This window comes from Psittacula echo, assembly GCF_963264785.1.
Source record: "Psittacula echo genome assembly, chromosome: 11".
Lineage (NCBI taxonomy): Eukaryota > Metazoa > Chordata > Aves > Psittaciformes > Psittacidae > Psittacula > Psittacula echo.
Genome location: NC_137746.1, coordinates 15,549,150 through 15,571,227, shown reverse-complemented (window position 1 = coordinate 15,571,227; position 22,078 = coordinate 15,549,150). Strand labels below are relative to the sequence as shown.

General features: G+C 42.8%; 1 protein-coding gene across 3 annotated transcripts in view; it reads left to right on the top strand.

Moving 5' to 3' along the window:
* Positions 1-22,078, top strand: part of CTNNA1 (catenin alpha 1) — a 123,427-nt gene that overhangs the window by 12,903 nt on the left and 88,446 nt on the right. For 2 of the 3 annotated variants that reach the window (XM_080626818.1, XM_080626817.1), the window contains exons 2-7: positions 3,952-4,058; positions 6,004-6,199; positions 13,086-13,252; positions 14,037-14,156; positions 16,094-16,360; positions 19,363-19,566. In XM_080626818.1, coding sequence (XP_080482944.1) covers positions 3,954-4,058; positions 6,004-6,199; positions 13,086-13,252; positions 14,037-14,156; positions 16,094-16,360; positions 19,363-19,566 — 1,059 coding nt within the window. In that variant the 5' untranslated portion in view covers positions 3,952-3,953. The remainder of the gene's footprint in view (positions 1-3,951; positions 4,059-6,003; positions 6,200-13,085; positions 13,253-14,036; positions 14,157-16,093; positions 16,361-19,362; positions 19,567-22,078) is intronic. The other variant, XM_080626819.1, reaches the window with a different exon arrangement.

The window sequence follows — 22,078 nt, the reverse complement described above, 5'->3', positions numbered from 1 at the left end:
GAGCAAGCGATGCTGAATCTCAAGTGCTGGAAAATATAGAAAGGCACCACTAACTGCACAAAGAGTTATGGTTGCCCAGCCTCTAGTTTCATAAGCAGCAGGAAAGCTGCTTAAAACCAATATTCATCCTCCCACACCCCTCCAGGAACTCACTCCTGTCTTCACATCCCACCCCCTCTGCACTGGCAAAGCTTTCCCCAAGGCTGAGCCATTAACCAGCTGGGGAAGAACTGATTTGGCTGGAGGAAGAGAGATCTGTTTTTGGAGGGTGGGCTGAGATCCGTCTGGTTCACCATGCCACCACAAGAACTGCAAAGCGGAACCAGGGGTAGTGAGAGGAGATGGCTACAAAGCCACTCAGGTGGAAACACGGGGCAAAGTTGGATGTCACAGTCGAGTTGAACCAGATGCACTGAAAACAGAGCATGAAGGCAGATAGCAGGAACACTGCATCTAATGCTCGGACATGTGAAGACCCAACTTTAGACCATGCTTCAAGCCAAGCACACTAGCTGTAAACTGTTCAGGTTATTACAGTGGTTATGATGATGCTCATAATTGTAGCAGATGATTCACGACTAGTGCGGTTGTATTTTAAAGGGACTTGCTGTGCTTGCAAGGACGCGATGGTGGAGGAAGAAGAGTTCAGAGCAGCTGCTTCCACAGTTCCTGTTCCAGCCAGCGAGTAGCTCTGCAAGAACATCTGTCTTCAGAGAACTTGCTCCTGCCTTCCACAAATCACAGAATCCCAGACTGGTTTTGATTGAAGGGACCTTAAAGCTCATCCAATTCCAGCCCCCTGCCATGGGCAGGGATACCTTCCACTAGAGCAGGTTGCTCCAAGCCCCGTGCAGCTTGGCCTTGAACAATGCCAGGGATGGGGCAGCCACAGCTTCTCTGGGTACCCAGTGCCAGCGCCTCAGCACAGGGAAGAGCTTCTGCCTAAGAGCTCATCTCAGTCTCCCCTCTGTCAGTTTAAAGCCATTCCCCTTTGCCCTTTCGTTCAGATAGTTGCAGTCATTTTAGGCCCTCTTTAGGTATTGGAAGAGTGTGTTTTAAGCAACAAGGCGAATTCCACAGGGTTCTCTTGGTGAGAGTGCAGCCCTGCTTCAGCGTGTCCATGACAGTTGTCCTTTTATCCCCTACACCAGCCCCATTCGTTCTCACACGCACTTGTAAGCTGTGGCCTGTTCATGTGTTCTTCACAAGCATTTAATTGAATAAACATATTTACAGCGATGTACAAATGATACCCGTGCTGCCAAACAGTGTATTTGATATCAAGTTATGCTTTTTAGATAAATTTCAATAACGTTCATACTAAGTGGTTTTATAGACCATTACTTTTGGCCAATTTGTGAGCTATCATACTAATGTGTTTTCAGATGAATTGCCTTCATTATCTTACTAATACAATTAATGTATCTTCTTATGGTTACCTTGTCCTGCACTTTGTTTCTGCAAGAGGTATAGCAGAATTAAATACATAGAAACAGCTTTTACCTAGAAACCTAATGGGCTTTCCAGAGCCCTGGTTTTGTTTTCTCAGAAACGATAAAATCTTTCAGTGTATTTTTCTTGGCTTCTTACGTAGGAAGTGTTCACCCCTAGCTAATCAGGAGGGAATAAACCAGTGTAAATCCTTGCTGAGGTGGGATGTTGCTGCGGGTGAAGGCACTTCATGGCTCACCCTCTGCCAGCGTCTGGGCCACAGCAAGCTAGGGCAGAGCTGGACCGGCAGAAGAGGAAGGGGGTGATTGGGGTAGAAGGATAATCAGCGATTTCACAGGACTTAGTGGAAAGCATCAGAGGGAGGGTGAGGAGGAGGAAGTGGCCATCCTCCACCTTCCTGCACTCAGCTCAGTGGGGGTCTCCGCAGCTGCAGGAGCTGGGACCCTTCATCGGCACCTTCAAGCTTTTTGATTTAAACCAGTCAGAAATGTTCTGTGTATGCTAGCATGGACCAGTTTATTCCTATTCTCTTTTCAAGCTTTCAGCTTTTTGAGTTCTCTCTCTTCAGTGTGGGTGTAAGTGGAAGCCTGAATGCAGGTGAGGTGAAAAAATCCCACTTTGCACCTTGTGAAGTTGTATTTCAGCGTTTGACAGCATGTAGGCTTTGCAGGGCAGAGGTCTGCTTTCAGCAGTGTAGTGAGTACTTCAGCTATTGATTCATGTCCGTGGTGTGAAAGCTTATGGCATGGCTTGGGGTCAGCCTGCCATGGAGGTGCCTTGAAGTGAAGCCAGGTGATGGGGCTTGGAGAGTAGCCTGGTCTAGTGGAAGGTGCCGTGCCTGTGGCATGAGGTTGGAACTGGAGGAGCTTCAAGGTCCCTTCCAAGCCACACCAGAATGTGATTCTGTGATGATGGTCTGACTTCTTCATGTCCTTTCAGGCCGAACTTCTTGAGTGCGTGCCTGAGAGGTTTTATTCTTCAATGGGAAACAAGCAGCCAGGGCTGTGATGTTCCTGCATGTTTAACTGTTAGTGTTGGAGTGCTGGTGTGAAACGGTTGGTTGTTGGTATGTGTCCTTAACATTGCTTGTGACCAAAATTAGCGCCTTGCCTCCTGCTTAAAAACAATGGGACGTTGTGCTCTGCTGGCAGCTCGGGGACATCTGGTGCTGTCAGAGCAATCTGTCTGTGAGGATCCTGTGCAGGCGATGTCCTGACCAGAGCAAGGCTTAAAGATGCTGGCTTTATATAGCTGATAAAAGCTTTAATACAACTTCGGCAGTAGGTGCTTAGGAGAAGGGGCGGAAGGAGACTTTGGAAATGTAGTTCTCTTCCTGGGCTTTTTAAAAATAAAAAGTTACAACGTGGGTTTAGTCTAATCTTGAATTTTGAGGGTAACCAGAAGCAGGAAGATCTGGAATCTATTAAGTCTGAAGTGGTATGAACTGGTTTTATGCACCTGCGTACTTTAAATCCATTTTTAAACTGAGATGATGGTTCTGGTTGTTCCTTTGTGCAGTACAGCATCATGGTGTTATGCTAATGGTGGTTGTGGTGGTAGTTCATAATTTTTAATTCTTTTAATGCTTTCAAAAGCAGAGCTATTTTAGTAATTTCACAACTTTCCCCATAATCATATTTGCTGTTCCATTGGGATGTTGTTATAAAACTGTAATGGGCAGGAACAGCTCAGTGACAGCTTTTAACAGATCTTTTCATGCAAATTTGCTTTTTCCTCCTATGTAAATGTTAAGGGGAAGTGTAATAGATACATGAGCTGCTAAATATGAACCAACTGGATTTTCTGGCTTTATAAGGCTTATATTCATGATTTTATCTTTGTTCTTCCAAAGGTGAATTGAATGTAGGAGGAGTGAATTAAGTTATAACCTGGCTCCTGGTTTGACAAAGCATTTGGGACAGTGCTTCATGGTGGAGCTGAGAACAGTGGTGCTAAGAACAGTGGCAGCTTAATGGTACTGTTGAAGTTGAGGTGCTCCCTTCTGCTCCCCCAAGACTTTGGGCTGCGTATCCCAGCTGGACTGGGGCCGCAGGACAGCCCTCCTGGAGGGAGGAAGCAGGAATTTGGAAGGGATTGCTTCCTTAGCCTCCAGCTGCATGGGTAATGTGCCCCTGGTACCTGTGAGGCCCTTTCCCATTGGTTGGGGACCACTGAGGAGCAGACTGTCTCTTGTCATTGCCCATCTGATCATTGCTCTGATAAAATATTGTGGCTTCTCAATAGGTTTTGGTGAGGTTTTTACTTGGTCTTGTTTTTATTTTCTAAACAAAACGTGGTTATGTCTGTATATTGTCATACCAGGCAGCTTTTTAAACTATTGCCAGCTGAACCAAACCTGGTATTTCCAGAGACAGTATAACCTTCACTTACACCAAATGGATGTGTTGTGTGTTTAATAGCCTCCACTTTAACTCATTTTAAAATATTTTACAGCAATATTAATAAAGTTGCATTCATGTAGCTCTCTTCTTTTCCTAGAAATGACTGCTGTTACTGCAGGCAACGTTAATTTCAAATGGGACCCCAAAAGCTTGGAGATAAGAACACTGGCAGTTGAAAGACTACTTGAGCCTCTTGTTACACAGGTAGGAAAAAAAAAAAGGGGCAAACCCTGCATTATTTTGGTTAAGTAACTTTCAAAGCCTAAATTCTAGAAGTAAAACCACTACAAATCTAAAGGTGGGGAAAAGTGTACAAGTAATTTTTGTACAGTTTTATTGTGATGCAGTTACTGGGCAAGTGTAGAAAGACTGTGCTGCTTCACCACCCAATAAGACATGGTATTTTGATTCAAAGTGCAGAAATGCATGTTAGTATCTAATGTTCCCTTGCTGCTAGCCTGCTTCTCACTTGTGTTTTGGGTGGTGTGCTGCTTATTTGTTGAGTCTTTAAAAAGCTGGGCTTGTTGAGCCTGGAGAAGAGAAGGCTCAGGGGAGACCTTATAAGCCTTTGTTACAGTTTCAGTATATCTTGTAAAAGATATGCTTTCTTTAAATTCCTGCCTACATGTTGTGCTGGTTTTGTGAATAAAAGCTTATTTCTGCATGGTGTATAATGTTGAGTGACATGCACTGAGGAATGAGGGGAAGCTAGAGTAAGTCTTGTAAATGTAAGCTGTGAAGGTTTTTGGAAGAGATTTTCTTGGAGGTCTCGAAGAGAAGGTGCACTGGAGATGGTTAACTCAGCCTTCTTAGCATTGTTTTCCTGAAATATTAAAGTTTTAAACTGACAATGAACTGGACATAACTCTTGCTGAGCACAGACTGCAACCATCAAGTTCTGCTTCCAGTGTTAACATCCCTTTGATCACCAAGCTGCTGTCCATACCTGCTTGCTGTTTGCTCCGTCTAGATACTGAGATGTGCTGTCGGATGATCTATTACATAGCTTTCTAGCCTGAGGTACTGGTGGAGTCTTTCCTTTAGAGAAATTGTCCCAGTTTCACAAAGTTAACTGAGCAAACGTGTTTATAGGACCTCTTTGTCCATGTTCAGTGTCTGGGACTTATTCCTCAAGTAGCACAACAGGCAGTCCCAAATTTTGAGAATGATGTGGCTGGCAAAAGACAGAGAAGAAAATAGAATAAATTGCCATGCTGTAACTTGTTCTTTATTTGTATTACATGATGAGCTGAGACTACCCAGTACAAATGCTCCCCATTAACTGACAGTGATATTCGCATCTGATGGCTTTCCTTCTCTGAATCAACCTCCTGAGAAGATGGATTCAGCTCTGAGGACCTTTATGTCAGCAGTCCTTGGGCTGTATTGTTAGTGTTGTAATTTAATGTCCCTCTGAAGTACCTTTGAATACATTTTTCCTAGATTCAACACGGGGGGGGGAATGCAAATAGAAAAGTGTGCATGGATTTTGTGACAGTCTGAAGAGGATGGATCCTGATCCCTAAGGGAGCCAAGGGAGTACCTGATGGTCATCTGGCCGCTGGAGACCAGCTCCTAGCATCGTTTCAGTCTAAGACATAGAACTTGGAAATAATATCTGCACGAGGATTGGGCGAGTTCCATTTTGGTTGTTTTAGGGAAGTAATGAGCTCTAGGAAGTCCTTCACTCTGCATTTTGTCCATTGGCTGTACTATTGTTTTGGACTGGAAGGATACTGTGGTGCTAGATTTCTGTAGATAATGGCTTCAACCTTGTTTGGGTCTTTTTTTTCACCTGGAAAGCTGTCCCAAGCTAATTATCCCCAGCTTAGCCTCTCTTTATGTGATGCCAAATAGCTCTGGCCTGTTGGTGAGATTGCTGTTGGTCCAAAATACAAATAGCTCTCAATCCTTCAAATCAAGTTTTTGGGTCTGCTGCTGTTAAGAAAAATCTGTAAGCAGTTTAGCTGAATTTATAGTGCTCATCTGAGGAATAAAGGAGCATGGTAATGTGGAAACACTTGTTTGGGTTTAACCTTTGGAGCTGGCAGTACTGCAGGTAAAAATACATGTGGCCTTGCTGGCAAATTGAGGAACTTCTAATTTGTTCTTTTTGGTTTTGTTTTTTCCCTTCCATCTGTGTCTTTAGGTAACAACACTGGTTAACACCAGCAACAAGGGCCCCTCTAATAAAAAGCGAGGGCGTTCTAAAAAGGCTCATGTTCTGGCTGCTTCAGTTGAACAAGCAACAGAGAATTTCCTGGAGAAAGGAGATAAAATTGCAAAAGAGAGCCAGTTCCTTAAAGAGGAGCTGGTAGCGGCTGTGGAAGATGTTCGTAAACAAGGTAAGAGTTATGTATCTGGTACCTTGTAAAGCTGTGGATTTTCAGAGCAAGTAGAACTTGCTCTGATTTCTAGTTTCCCTTTTGCTGTTATTTCTGATGACTCTACCTCTCTGCTTATGTAGCTTCTTGGCTTGTCTTGCTGTGTTCCTTGAGGAGTAATATGAACTGGAAAATTGGGTGTCCCAGATATTGAGAAGAGAAGCAGAACGGCTGATTCTTTGAAGAGCATTTAAAACTCAGTTTGGGCTAAAAAGTAAACTTCCCCTCCCCCATTTCTGTAAATGTTCTGGAACTATATCTCAAATATATCAATAACTTCTTCGATATTTACATGCATACAAACAGCATTGTAGGAGGAAGAGCTGAGTGTTGACTTGACAGAGCCTGGTGTCTCCAATATGCAAAATGCAAACAGCAACAAACAGAATGCGAGGACCTTGACTAAATATTCCAGCTTCCTCCCCCACATCATCTAGTGTTGATTTTTATAATTTTCTTTTTCACTTGCTTGGAGAAGACCTGCAAGAAAAGCCAATGGAGCTGGCTTACTCTAAAATACACACTAGTAAATATTGTTGCTCATAAATCATCTATCATTCTTCCAGGCATGAGCCTTTTCTATGCTTCAGTGAAACTCAGTCAACTGGTATTAATGGTGACGGCTGCTGCTGCAAGAAAAGGAAAGCTCATTAGCATTAATTACTTGTTCATAGCTGAAGCTGCAGAGTGATGAAGTATTACTTGAAAATGGTTCTAAGTTTTGGATGAGCCTGGTTGACAGACCAAAGAAAGATCAGCATAAGAAGGCTGCAGTATAAGGGGCTAATTGAGTTGGCTTAATTGAACAACAACCACCAACAGCAAAGAAACCAAAGCTTTGTCTTGAAGCCTTTAATTCTTGGTCTTTGCTGGCTGCTCAGAATTGAGTCAGAGCTCAGATGAGCTCCTTCAGATGACTCTTGTAATAGTAGTGAGTGAGGGAGCTGTACTCGGCCCTCAGGATTGAGAAGCTCTGTTAACTGAGTTTGTAGCTGCATTTACAGTGAGAAGCTGGTAGGAAGGGGAGACTGTAATACAAAAACCTTCAAGATGACCCTTTCACTTGCTTTTTGACCCCTTTGGCATCAGTCTACATGTAGTCTCAAAACTCCCTGCTCTGTTGAGCTTGTGACAGAGGAGGTGGAGTTCATAGCTGAGTTGTGCTGGAGTGGAATAACCTTCCACCTTAATGTCATTTTACTTTTTCCTCCCTTTGTACTGTTTGCAGTTTGCATGAGATCTCGTGCATAGAGAGGATAGCCAGATCTGCTTTCTGAAGCTGAGTGCATGAGGATTAGACTTGAAGGGGTGCCTGAACAAAACTGGTGCCACAATTGGTTGTGGGATGGAGTCACAGCATGCTGGGCTGCTGGGGCAGTACGATCAGGGCTGTGCCTTGGTGCTAGTGTCTGGTCAGGTTTAGCATAGCAACTCTTCGTGAGGAAATTAAAAAGCAAGCCAACCTTTGAAGAAATTAGAAGCAAATGATGAAAAATGAGGTACAACAGAGGGAATTCTGTCTACCTCCAATGCCCAGGGGAGGGCTGCAGCTCTCCTAGTGCTAATAAAAGCAAAGAGCTACAGAATCTCAAGGTACATGTTTGTATATAGTCTGCGCACTTCAGAAGTGCTTCCAGGATTGTGGTAGACCACTTGAATCCATGAGCGGCAGGCATGAGGGAAGTGTAGTACAAAGCCTGTTTGTGTGCTTGGCAAAACTTGCAGGTGTTGGTGCTGTTATCCGCCTTTTGCTATGGAGGCAAAAGCAGAGGGAAGAACCCCGGTGTCATGATCAGCAGCACGGTGATGGTGAACTGGCAGCATCTGTGTGTCTGACAGCAGCAGTGGGATTGTAGATGTACAGCACCATTTATCTTCAGCAGAAGACAGGAGAATAGAATTAATAATGCCTGTATTTAGACCAGGGAGAGGTTTAGTTACCATAATAAAAAAAGATGAATGAATGCAGGCAGGGGTTATGAAGATGATTAGGACAATAGATAACTTGTCCCATCAGAGGAAATTAAAGTGTTTTTTTTAGCCTAGCAAGAAGATGATGGAGAGGGTGCACGACTTCAGTGAGTACACTTGTTCCTAAAAACCCATTTGTTGGGGGTAAAAACAAAGAAGGGAAAAGAGTTTAGAATGAATGATAGCACTGCTACATACTAAATCAGTGTAAGTGGATCTTCAGAGTCGTCTTGATTTTTTTACAGTGGAAGAATAAATTATAACTTGCTTTAAATATTAAATGAGTTCATAAAATATCCTAAAGTAAGGTTCCTGGCCCTTTAAAGCTTTGGACTTTTGACTTCTTTTAAAGTAGTGAAACTTCTGACAGTTTTGAACAGAATAGTGGAGACAAAAGCAAAATGTTTTTCAGAGTAGATCCTGCTGTGGTTATAGAGGAGATTTAGCTCTGGGAAAAAGTCTGGTGGGAATGTTTTGGATTTCAGCATCCTAATGGTGTTTGCTGCATTAAGTTCTGCCATTGGAATTTTGTTAGGTGGTAAAAGGGGCAGTATTGGTCTTGCCCAGTCTTACTTTCCCTGTTGAAAGCTCCTTGTAGAGTTTTGCTTTGTTAGGAAGCATGAAGTTCACTGTACATTGAAATGGTTTGCTCTTCTGGGGCTGTTGGGAGGTGCTTTGGGACTGAACCCGTTTCTTACGCAGGTGCTTGGCACCAAGACAGTTTGCAAACTCTGGGATCAAGAGGAAGATTTCTTAGGTCAGGCTGACCAGGCTGGTCCTGTTTTCCTGCAGTACTGGTGCCTGTAGTTTTATCTGTGTGCTAGTGTAAGGATCCAGGCTATTAGCTATGCTCTTACTGTTGTGTTTCTGCCTATGGTAATTTTACATAAAAGACCAAAAATTACAGCTTAAAATTAAAAAGCTTAAGCCTGTGCTTAGGGTTTGCAGTAAGAGAATGTCTGAATGCTCTTGTGAATCCTGTGGACTTTAATCATGTTTCACAGTTGCAAATGTGGGGGAGTGAACCTCCTGATGCAGTGTGGTGTCTTTCCACCCTGTGTTTGAAGGAAGCTTTCTCCAGAATTGAGCAGTGAGGCAAATTCTGAGAGTATAAAATGTTTTTTCAACTGTCCTGCACACAAGATGCATGGCTTAAAGAGTTCCAAGGAACAGGGGGAGGCCAGTTGCAGAATAACTTGACCTTAAAGGCAATTCTGTTGTAATCATCAAGCTTGATTTCATGGAAGGCAGCAAAGAGTTCTGAGTTGTTTTCCTGCAAGAAAAATGTCTTAGGAGTGTACCACTTGTATCAGAAATAATTCTCTAGTCAAAGGCTTGAGATCTTTGAAAAGCCATAAGCTAAGGGAGCTCTGAGAAAGCTCTTGGCAAATTGTAGGAGTGTTGTAGGCAGTATATGGATTTAATTGAAGACAAGATTAAGAAATTCACAAACCTATTTTTGCCATAAGTATCAACTCCAATGTTGATACAGCAAAAGAAGTTGCTGGGCTTGTCCTTTATTGTAGAAAGCAACAGCGGCTTGTTGTGACACATGATGGACATGGAAGGTGGTATTAGTGGTAAGATAGCACTTCAGAGTCCAGAATAGTAGGGTCTTGAAACTCTAATTTCATGCTTGCCTTTGCTTGGTGATGAGTAGCAGGTAGAACTGCGTCCTGATGATGGAATTGTATTTCTAATGCTGCCATCAAAGGAGCCTGGAGATGGGCTCTGAACTGGTAGGTGCTGAGGGGTACAAGTGATGGATCACATCGAAGTGATGCCACTGGCACAGGTTGCCAAGAGAAGCTGTGGCTGCCCCATCCATGGCAGCATTCAAGGCCAGGTTGCATGGGGCTTGGAGCAACCTGGTCTGGTGGAAGGTGGTGTTATCTGTGGCAGGGGGTTGGAACTGGATGAGCTTTAAGGTCCCTTCCAACCCAAACCACTCTGTGATTGTGTGATACGTTCTATGTGAGGACACAAAGTTCTGGCTTGGGAAGAAAAGCATCAGTGACTGTGGGAGTCCTAGGCCTTGCCTTGACTGTCTTCCCTGCTACTTCCCTGTTGGGGTTGGTATAAAGCAAGCCCTATCTGACATGGTCAGTGTGTACTGTGCTGCTGAGGAGGATTAATAGTGCTGCCTGAAAGTGCTGTCAGACCCTGTGGGCATGGTGGGAATGAGACTAGAAAATGGTAATTTTCTTTTCATGGACTAAAATCTTACTATTTCTGAAATGGGCTTTGTTCCATTAGATTTAATTGAATTCTTAGTGCTTTATTGACAAGATCATAGGGTGGCTGCCATTGCCTCTTCTTTCTCAACTCTGTTTTATTATCTTTCCCTTATAATATCTAGTGGAAATCTATGGTTATATTGGAAAAACAGATTCCTCATATAAGAATTTGTACCAGCTGTATAATCAGAGTCTCATAGTCTGACTCTTCTGCAGTCTGTTTTCTTTTAACTCTTGGAATCCTGCTTTCAAACTTGCGTTTTACCTCTGGTTCACATTTGACAATGAGAAGATGATGGTTGATGCAGTTTGAACTGCTAATGTGTGCACTTAACGCAATAAATATACACTTAGGACAGAGTTCCCTTTGATTCTAGCTAAAATAACTGCCCCATGTTGCTTTTTTGTTGTAAAAGAAGCCTGAAACAAGCTTTCTTTTAATTTGCAGGAAAAAATATATGCAACAACTTTAAATATAATCTTCCTTTAATTCTGGGAAGCTGGTTATCTTTTTGACACCCTGACAAGCTGTTTGAAACTCACTCAATCTTTTCAAGGCTGTCCTTAAAATAAAAAGGAATAGCATTTTATTTCAGGACTGGCTTGTAAGGTTGCAATTTCAGAGATGGGTGGAGGATAATTTTGGGGTTTAACCTTGTTAGCAATTTCTGAGATTTGGAGGAAGCGAGTGGCCACCTCCCTAAGTTGTTTTAAATAGGAAATAAATGAAAACAACGTTCTTCTCTTTTGGGAGTTGGAAATGTGGGGAATTTGACATAGAAGTAAATAGGCGAGGGAATATTTATAGTGAATTTTCGTTCTGGCACATATCTTTAAATCCTGACATTGTTAATAGATTTCATACTGTGGCCGTGACATAAGGTTCACTATTATTATCCTCTTCCAGAAGGAATAAAGAAAGGGTCATGTCAGCTGTGTAGGGGGTTTAGAATCTCATGGCTGGTTGCAGTTTTTCAGCAGTGGAGACGTGTCGTCTTTCACCCATCTGGAAATCTGAGGCTCTCAACACTTGTTAAAATAGAGTTGTGTTCCTCCAAGTTGGGTAAGGGATAGCTTTGGATTGATAGTCATAGCTGGAATGTGGTTGGACAGAAGCTCTTTTCATCTGTCACTGTACTGAAGTAGCATATTTTTTATCTGAAAATGTTATATGCCACCCTGCGTATTATTTAAGATGATGGAAGGGTGTTACATAGGAGGGAGCATGTGAACAAAATTGAGTATCTTGGTGTAGTTGCTTGGGCAGGCTGGCAGCTGTGTTTGGGCTGTATTTAGCTGCGAAGGTGGAGAGCCTTTGGCTGCTAGAAACTCTTGCAGGGCAAGAGATTAATTGTTGATGGTAAGTATGGGTATGGTTAACCCTAGGCTCTCCAGTTGTAGGTATTGTTGAGTAGTTAAAATAGTAGATTAAAAATAAAAAGTCATTAAAATTGAAGCACTTCCCATACTGGGGATATGCTGCACTGACTGCAGGCTGTGGGCAGGATGATGCCACTGCTTATGTTGAGATTTTGGTGCAAATCAAACCCCGTTTTGTGTAGTGGGCTCCGTGTGTGGCACTGTCAGCTTTCACTTGTGAAGGGCTACTTCAGGTTCTTCTCTTCTCTGAGATGTGCTATTTCTGTTGTGGTGGTTGGCCATATGGATGCTTTTTCATACAGGCTTGGGAAGCCTCTGACACAGCAGTAGGTTCTAGCACAGTTCACCTGCTTTCAGGTCATTTCCAGCTGCCCACATATCTCTGGCCTTGGGTACCTAGCCTTTTCTAAACTACATCCTAACTGTTTACCAAATGTTTCTGAAATGCAAAGAGATCCAAGAATAATAATGTGGATTCCAAAACTTGCTGCTGTGTAGGAACTGTGGTACTGGATGCAAAGTGCTGTCCTAGAAAGGAGGGGGAGAAAGCCAAAATTTACTCCTCTGACTATATGCAGACATTACTTTTATGCTTTCTGAATGCCTTCTGGAGGAATTTCTGTAGCTGCGTAAAATGGCCTTTGCTTTTTATCGTTAACCAATTGCATTGTTACCATCTGAAACCCAAATTCTTTCTTCCTGCACCAGATGCAGAGCCACGGGCTATGAAACGCTGAAGCATTTTACTCGGCGGTGCCTTGCTTTGAAAGCAAACCCAGGGCACATCCAGCCAGGTCATTGCTCCGAGTTGTTTACAGTCCCATGAGCTGCGGCGTTTCCTTGGGTGGTTACACTACTTTCTGCTGCTTTCTGCTTAACTCCTACATGCACACAACTCGGAGCTTTTGTATAAGCTTTGAGAGCATTGTAGTTTGTGAAAGAGCTGCATTCCTACATGTAATAGCAAAGGCATGGCTGAATTTGCCTCTCCAGAGGATTCTGGCATGTTAAAACACCTTTACAGTCTGAAATAAGGACCAAAATGTTATTTCCCAACCCTTCCTTCTTGCACAAGCCCCACTTCCCAGATACCATGTGGTAACCATACTTAGAGGTAGCTATATGCAGTCTTAATTGCTGGCTGTATTTAAGCAACCGCTTTTTGTTTTAAGACTTGGAATGCTTGCCCAGGAATCCTTACAGCCCCTTTCACATCACACACTGTTTCTGAAGTGAGACCTTCTCCTCCCCTTGCACAGGTGACCTGATGAAGAGCGCTTCGGGGGAGTTTGCTGATGACCCCTGCTCCTCTGTCAAACGCGGGAACATGGTCCGGGCGGCGCGCGCCCTCCTCTCTGCCGTCACCCGCCTGCTGATTTTGGCTGACATGGCAGATGTCTACAAGCTGCTTGTTCAACTGAAAGTAGTAAGTGTTAGTTCTTCTGCTGTGATCCACTTTGCCATGCTGGGTATGCCAGGCATGCTCTGTCAAGTGGCTTTGTTTCATGATGTGTGCTGACCCCGGTGTGTGCACTGTCAATGGGTCACTTCTGGAGCAGAGAGGTTTTTAGGGTTTTTCCTCTGAGCAAAACGTGTGCACTGGATGTTTGTCACTTGTCTTTACACTCATTGTCAGTAGCTTTTGACATTGTGTTGTACTCCATTCTGAACTTTTAGCACTGTGGTCTGCAACTGCAGGGGATAAGCAGCAGTTTCCATCTTAAAGCAGTAATTTGGCTTTCTTATAACCAGTACTCCCTTGGAGCTAGTAGGAATGAGTAGTTTCAGTAGACTAAATGAAACGAATGTGAAATATTTGAGGAAATCTTCCCACAGGCAAGAGGGTGGGTGGGTGGTTTGTTGAGAATTTGCAATGAAATGAGATCTGATACTGGGCCTGCTTGGGTGGCAGTGCTTTGAGGACTCTCTTCATGCCCTTCGATGGCCACTGCCACAGCTCTGTGATGGCCCTGGCCTCCTTCATACTCTCTCAAATGCATGTACTTGGCTGCCTCTGGTAGCCAAGTAGCTGGTGGCTCTGAAGTAGGAGCTAAGTCTTCAGTGCTATCAGCTTTTGAAGTATCTGCCTCCGAAAATTAAAAGGGGCAGAGGAAGATGGCTTTCTGTCTGTTATGAAGTACATTCTGAATTACTTCCTGACCTGTGGACTGTATTACTTGGGCAAAATATATGAATATATTTTCTTCTAGGTGGAAGAAGGTATCTTGAAACTAAGAAATGCTGGCACAGAGCAGGATTTGGGTATCCAGTACAAAGCCCTCAAACCAGAGGTGGACAAGCTTAACATAATGGCAGCCAAAAGACAACAGGTATAGTGATGGCAGCTCTTTCTTCTGGATGTTATTTCTTTTTCAAAATCAGAAAGTAAGGCAGCCTTGCTGCTCTTGGACAGTACCCATTGCTGCTGATACTTGCTGAGTATTTTTTGTTGCACTCTGCTGTGTTTAAGGAGTTCCAGCTTGCCTGGTAAGCAGAAAGTCTGTTCAGCTGTAGTGTACTGCTTCTGATGGAATTTGTTCTAGTAGCATTTGTTTATGCTAATGCTGTAATAAGATGCTGCTTCCCAAGACTTGCACTTCTCATTTTGAAGCAGTGCAGGGGGGTGGGTACGGGAAGAATAGAGATGTGGTTCAGTGCTTTGTGCAGTCACTGCTGCTGTCTTTGTGGTTTGCACAGATGGACTGAACATGTCCATTTAAACAGGGAGCAAAAGTCACAGGTGAGCACAGAATTGCAGCTCTTTCCAAGAGGAGGGTGAGTGCTGGTGCTGGTTAGTCTTGCACTGAAACACCCATTTGAGAAGGGATTTTAAAATCGTGTGGTGTGTGTGTTCTGTGTTTGTATAACTTGTGCTTAACCTTAAATGGCATGTAAAATTTGTTTTGTTCAACAGCACTGTTGTGACTCATTCTTGTGTAGGTAAGTTCTCAAAAGCAAGCAGAGATGTGGGCAGTCCATTTATCTCAAACAGCATAATTCTTGTAGAACATTTGTTTGTTTGCTCTGCTGATATGTGCAAACCAAAACTGCTTATGCACCTCTGACACTGCTTGGGGGATTTTTGCACACATTCATCTCTGCAAATAAACTGGGTACAGTCTGAAATGGATGGCCAGTTGGTTACGTATCTGAAATCTGATTGTGGGAAATGCGAGTAGGATTGGGATGGCAATGCAATAAACATTCTTAAATTGCTCTGTGATGGATCGTTCCACACTGTGGGAAGTGGTTGTATTAAATCTGTAAGCCTGCTTGCAGTGCCCTCCCTGCCTGGTGTGTATCTTGTAGAGGTCACATGTTACCCATTCATTCTGAAGAGCTGTCAGATTACTTTTCCTTTTCTCAGTAAGACAGTCCTCTTTTTCATCACCTCTTCGTTAGATTTAAGAGGTAAAATTATGATACTGCTAAAAACCCTTTTCATTCTTCCTTTTATAAACTTACTGCTCATGCTGGACTCAGAAGCTTTATCTAATCATAGTGCTTCTGTTCCAAAGTGGAGGTGATGGTGCTTTAGAGGATTGCAGCAGTGTTTAGTCTGGACTTGCTCACTGATCTTAAATTAGAGGTAATTACAGTCACTGGATTAATTTTGTCTCATTGGAGATGAACAAGAAGTTGAATGAGATGATATACTTGTTCTTCTAAAATGAAGTACCCAGGTCTCTTGAGGAGAGTAAACTCCATCTTCTAGGTGTGATTAAAGAAAACATTCTGTTTGTGAGTCTTTGAGTTTAATTTAAAGATTATCTTGCTGCTCATGTGCAAGTCAAGACTGCAGGGGAAGCCTCTTGTTCATTTGATAGTTAAAAATTCGTTTGGTTCTTAAATGACCTAAAAACATAAGTTGCTCTGTTTTGAGGATTTAGGGTTTTTTGTGACTATGTAGATGTCATGCAAACTGGAAGAATTGGGGAGAAAACATGTGCTTACAACTTGTATCCTGCTTTACAAGTGTTACCAGCTTTCAAAATGCTGGTCCTCAGAGGTGTAGAGGAACAAAAATCCAGGCTCAGATTTTGAATTGCGGAGTTGGGAAGGGCCCACTTTGGGTTTTGTCTTTATGAAGCTGTTGTTTATTGAAATTAGTTGAGCCCTTAAGAATAGGGATACTCAGAAGGCAGTTAGATTTGAGGGTACTAAGCAAAGAACCTGCCTTTTGAAGATGTGGGGAGACAGTGTATGGATGTTAAATGTGAATGTTGTCATGCTTTTTTTTTTTTTTCCCCTGTAATTTTCCTGATAGGAATTGAAAGATGTGGGTCACCGTGATCAGATGGCAGCAGCCAGAGGAATCCTGCAGAAGAATGTTCCCATTCTTTACACAGCATCCCAGGCCTGTCTGCAGCACCCAGATGTAGCTGCTTACAAAGCTAACAGGGACTTGATCTACAAACAGCTTCAGCAGGCGGTCACGGGCATCTCCAATGCAGCCCAAGCCACTGCATCAGATGATGCTGCCCAGCAGCAGGGTGGAGGTGGAGAGCTGGCTTATGCGCTCAACAATTTTGATGTAAGTTTTAAACCCTTTGTGATGTAAAAAAGAAAAAGTAACTCCATCTCTTCATTCACCTGATTTACTAGCAACAGATTCCTTTTATTTCTATTGCCTGAGAAATCATTTTCTACTGAACTGCAGCAAGTCTCAGGGAAAGTAGGCTCTTATTTTTTAAAAAGCCTTTTTCCAAACTAGGATTGATGGAATATAGAAAGTTACATATGTGATTCTTAGTGATTGAAGGCTGTCAAGTTAAACTAGCTCTGAAGCAGCAGTTAGCCTACTGCTGCATTAGATGTAAGCCCTTAGTTTATTTGAAATTGATTATTTCATAATATATTTATGTAATGTATTCTTCTGCGTGACAGAAATGATTTATTAAAGGTGAATAATGTATTTGAAACTTCCCAAGCTACCTATTGAGAAGAACATGAAGTGGGAAGTTTAATATGGTTGGGAATGGAGTCATTTCAATGATGTGTTGTACTGATCTGTCATGTTCTTTATCTTGCATTCCGTGAGTTACTGAGGATAGCCATGCATTTTTACTGAGAACGCTTTCCTTTTGAAGCCAGTGTTCTGTGTCTACCACTGATTCAGCCTCTGGATTTCAAACACCTTGGCAGTAACTTGCCTCTAAAACTCTATTTGATATTGCAAAGCCATCACTCAAAAGATGTTTAATACTTTTGGCTTTTGCCAGATATTGCTCACCTTTTTGCTATTACCACTCCTGTTCCTGCCCTCTGCTATTTCCTCTGCCATATTTCTTTTACGAGGACAAAGTACTATTTGAGTTCTCCCTGTGCCCGGTGTGAAGCTTGCTCTGTGATCTCTTGGGTCACATGGGGATGTCAGGGTTGTCTTGATCTTTCTGGTGATAATTTCAGTTTTAATTCTGCTTTTCTTGAATTCCAGCAGTTGTATGTTCAGCTACATAAGCCTTAAAGAGCATGCCTCAGGTTAGCACCTAAGGAATCAAAGGCTTGAGCAGTATCTGTGGGAGGGGAAGGCAGGTCCTGTAATAGCAACAGTTTTAAGGGCTGACTTCATTACATAGAATTGAATCATAGAATCACGGAATGGTCTGGGTGTGAAAGGACCTTAAAGCTCATCCAGCTCCAGTCCCTGCCACGGGCAGGGACACCTTCCACTAGAGCAGCTTGCTCCAAGCCCCTTTTTTCAAACCTGGTCTTGAACATTGCCAGGGATGGGGCAGCCACAGCTTCTCTGGGCACCCTGGGCCAGCGCCTCAGCACCCTCCCAGGGAAGAGCTTCTGCCTAAGAGCTCATCTCAAGTCTCCCCTCTGGCAGGTTAAAGCCATTCCCCTTGGCCTGTCCCTCCAGGCCCTTGTCCAAAGCCCCTCTCCAGGTTTCCTGTAGCCCCTTTAGGCACTGGAAGACTATTGCAAGGTTCATGGATTATCTCATCTACCTCAAACTATTTAATGTGCTTTCTTTTATATGGCCATATATCACTCTCTGAAATATGAGATTGACAAAACAAATGTGTTCAGGTTCTTGGCAGACACTATCCCTGTGCTTAATTTCCTGCTAACTTCTGAGTACTGCTGCACTCTGGTAATAAGAGGCTTTGCATGCACGTCTCCAAATACTCCAGTGTTTGTACTGTGATGGTAAAATATTAAATGGCTACTAGAATATAATCATCATCTCTGTCTTTTATAACACAGTTCTGGAGTTGTTGCATACTATTTTTGTATGATCTACATGGCTAAAAGTTTCAGGAAGAATGGGGACTCTGTTGGAAAACACATGCCATGTTCTGATTCTTCTGCAAAGGCTACGTGGTTACTCTGTAGGGAGATGAAATGGGCTGGCTGGTGGGAGAAGTAGTGGTTGTGATGTTGCTGTTGAAGTTTTCTGGCATACAAACTGGTTGTGAAAATCCCATGCTTTGAGGAGACCCCCCCTGCAGTCCTGCATCCAGCTCACAACAGGGATGTGGAGCTCTTGGAGCGAGTCCAGAGAAAGCCATGGAGATGCTGTGAGGGCTGGAGCAGCTCTGCTCTGGAGCCAGGCTGAGAGAGCTGGGCTGGGTCAGCCTGGAGAAGAGAAGGCTCCTGAAGGGGAGACCTGAGAGCAGCTCCAGTGCCTAAAGGGAGCCAACCCAAACCAGTCTAGGATTCTATGAAAAAACTTTTGGGGCTTCTTTTATAAAGAATTAGCAACATCCTCCCCTTCCCAGCCTTGTAGCATAAATAAAACCAAAGCTTGAAATGGCCAAGCAATTTTTCCTTAAGTTGCAAACCTGATGAAATGAATCTTGTGCAAGTCCTCTCAAGGTGATAAATACCACACTGCTGCTTCCTGGTGAGCTTCCATGCGTGGTGGTATGTGCACCTTGAAAAGCAGATTATGTCAGTACTGCTGTTCCAGCCTTAAGTTGCTCTCAGTATGAGCCATGCTTACTAATACTGTCAAGATAAACCTGTGATAGTTTTCTGCCATGATGAAATTGATTTTTGTGCTGTTTGAAACATTCGTGTTGATGTTTCACTTTGAAAATATTTGAGAACACTGTTGTATTTACCTGAAGAGATTAAAAACTTGATCAACTAGGACAGCAGAGCACTGTACATAGGGCTAATTTTGGATGTTTATTTTCCTTGGGTTTATGTTCATGATCGGGTAGTTATATCTGACAACTTAACTAGTGAAGGCATGTCTGCACTGACATGTAGTTAAGAAGAGTTCTGTACTTTGAACCTTATTTGTGCTGGCACATTTGATTTTGCCATTCATGTAATGAGGCTTCCCGTGGCCAAGTTTTGTTCAGCTGTCAAAGCAGCACAAGAAATGACTAGCAATGTAATCTGCTGGGGAACCTTTTAGTCGTTCTACAAAACTACTCATGAAAATCATCCTCAGTGCCAAAATTGTGTGGTTTTTGCCTTTAAAGCCTAATGGGCTGTAAATGGTGTTTGTCTGGATGACTTACCAGTAACTTCCTGCTTGGTCTGGTTACCAATTCCTGTATTTCTTGATTTTCCTAGAAACAAATTATTGTGGATCCATCGACCTTCAGCGAAGAGCGTTTTAGGCCTTCCCTGGAAGAGCGCCTGGAGAGCATCATTAGTGGAGCAGCCCTGATGGCTGATTCATCCTGCACACGTGATGACCGACGGGAACGTATAGTTGCCGAGTGTAATGCAGTGCGACAGGCCTTGCAGGATCTGCTTTCAGAATACATGGGGAACGTGAGTATCTCCTGGTCTGTTTGTATAGTTTGTGTGCTTCTCTAAAACATGGAATCAAAGCTGTGTGGCTCAAAGCTTGTGTGTTCTGTTCCTGAACAGAATTTGAACAGTAGTCCTGAAAAGTTTATCAAGACCTAGGTTCAAACATACTTAAATCATCAATGATCTTTATCTTCAAATGGATCTCCAGTCTTCCAAGCAACTATTAGCAGTATAAAGTGTTAGCCCTTTGGCACTGTTCTTATTTTATGACTGTTAATACTGTTTTTTATAGAAATTCAGTAGAATTAGGCTGTTTTTCCATCTCAGTTTACATAAGGTGACTTGTCATGTGGAAGTGGCACTTCATTTCTGCTGAAGCTTGGAAAGTTGAATTGCCTTATCTTTTTAGCTGAAGACATAGATTCTCAGAATCAGGTTAATTACTGTTGATACTCAGTTTCAGTGGAGGTGATATATGATGTTAAATATTTAGTAAGAATTCCTGAGAACAGTTTGGTACAAATATTGGACTGAGCAGTTATTTTCCAGCATTTAGGCATTTTATGTGCACACAGTGTTTGAAACCTGAGAATGTTTCTATGGTTGGAGTGAAGTGTTATATCACACAGATGAGCTTCTGCATTTGAGGGCATCATGATATAATAGTGGACATTCCCCTCTCCGATGCCTTGTTTGTTCACATCCTGGTGGGTTTTAATCTGAACAGCTCTTGCTGTGTGAAATGAGGTTGGGGTATCGTAAGATTTAGACTTTGCCTATACTATAACAGTATTTAAGTGGACTTCAGAAATGAAGCTGCAGAAATAGCAACAACTTCAGTGAACTATGTGACTTGTAGCACTGTCGCAAGTAAAATTGGCTGAAGAAGTGTTAATGGCATGAGGCGAAATCTTCTTTATGCTTCTGAGCATGCGTGAGGTGAAACTTACCTCAGAGATACCTGGTTTAGACAGTAGAACTTATTGAAGAACGTTGCTGTGTTGTGCAGCTTATCTTCAAATCTTTTGATGAAACTCCTTCAGCGTAGAGTAAAACAGATCTGAGGGCTGCTGTGTGCGGACTAGGGTGGTACGATTTGGAGAACAGATGCTGTGTGTGGTGGAGAGGAAGTAAAACAAGGATTTCTGTTTACCAAAGACAAGGGCAAAGTAATTGAACAAAGCTGAAAGCCAAGTCTTATATAGCCTGCGGGCTGAGTTAGGTACTTCATGTAGTCTGTCTTAATTGCTTGTGAAAGTAGCTTGTGCTCAGCATTGACATTATATAGAACTTAAGACTGCAGCTGGGAAGCGTGACGTTGTGCAGTTTAAAATTCCTTTCAGAGCAGGGTGTTTTATTAGTATATGATGCATCTGTAATAATCCCTCAAACAAATGTGCTGCTGGATTGGATGAAGCCCTGTCCGCATGATTCAGAGCAAAACACCACATGCTAATGAAAAATGTGAAAGAGGTAAATGCTCGGTCTTGCACATAGGAGTTGGTGGCATTTTTCTCATTGCAGGTTGGTTGATACCTGTGTAAAACTGCAAAGTGTTGACTTCTTACTGCAGAAATTCCTGTCCTCCTCCTCAGCTGTGTACCGTTGTCTCTGATAGGCAAGTGGAAGTAATCACACTGAGATGGAAAGAATGTGTTCCCTCTGTTATCTCTTTTAACACATTGTGAAATTAGTGGAGCATGCTGAATTTTTTAAAGTCACTGCTATGTTATGATTGTAGACAGTGTAGTTGGGGAAATGAGATCAGAAATTCAGTGAAATGGAGTGGAAAAAGCAATTGATAAATTATGGTGGAAATGTGGGATGGTGTGTAAAAATCCATACTGTAACCCCCTCAACGATTAAGCTGAAGAATGACTAATAGTTGGGAATCTACACAGTGAAATAGGTTTGATACAACTACAGGAAGAGCGGGGATGTGCTGGTTTACAGTAGTGGTAGAGGAAATGTCACATCATGTATATGTATGATATACCCACAGCTATACGGTACCCAGCCATCTCCTGCTCTGCTTTTCTCCAGTCTCCCTTTGAAGAAGGAAATGAATCAGGCATTAAATCTTTTAATTGCACAGCACTTGCAGTGCATCATAAATCCTCTCCGAGTGCTAGAATGAGAGGTATTTATTGGCCAAGTGTAAAAATTCAGAGAGAAGACTGAGTGAGGAATACGTTGGTTGAAGCACAGGAATGTCTTGAGGCAGATTCCCTTTTAGTTTTAAATGCCTTCTGTTTTAGTGACTTCCTCTGGCTTTTGGGTTTTCTTTCAGATCTCTGGCAATAAAAAGGCTGTTTCCTGGATAGTTTGTACTCAAAGCTGAGTGATTTGGAGCCATAGTTCAACTGGCTCTTTGGGCCTGTCCCCGAGGGCCTGTGAGTCTGCAGGTTACCATGTGTGGCAGCAGTTTCTATCTGAATAAACAGTTTTCAGTAATCAAGTGAGTTGTAGGATCTCTTGACCCCTACTGGCATGATGTCATTGAGAATGAGCAGCGATCGGCCCTTCCTGG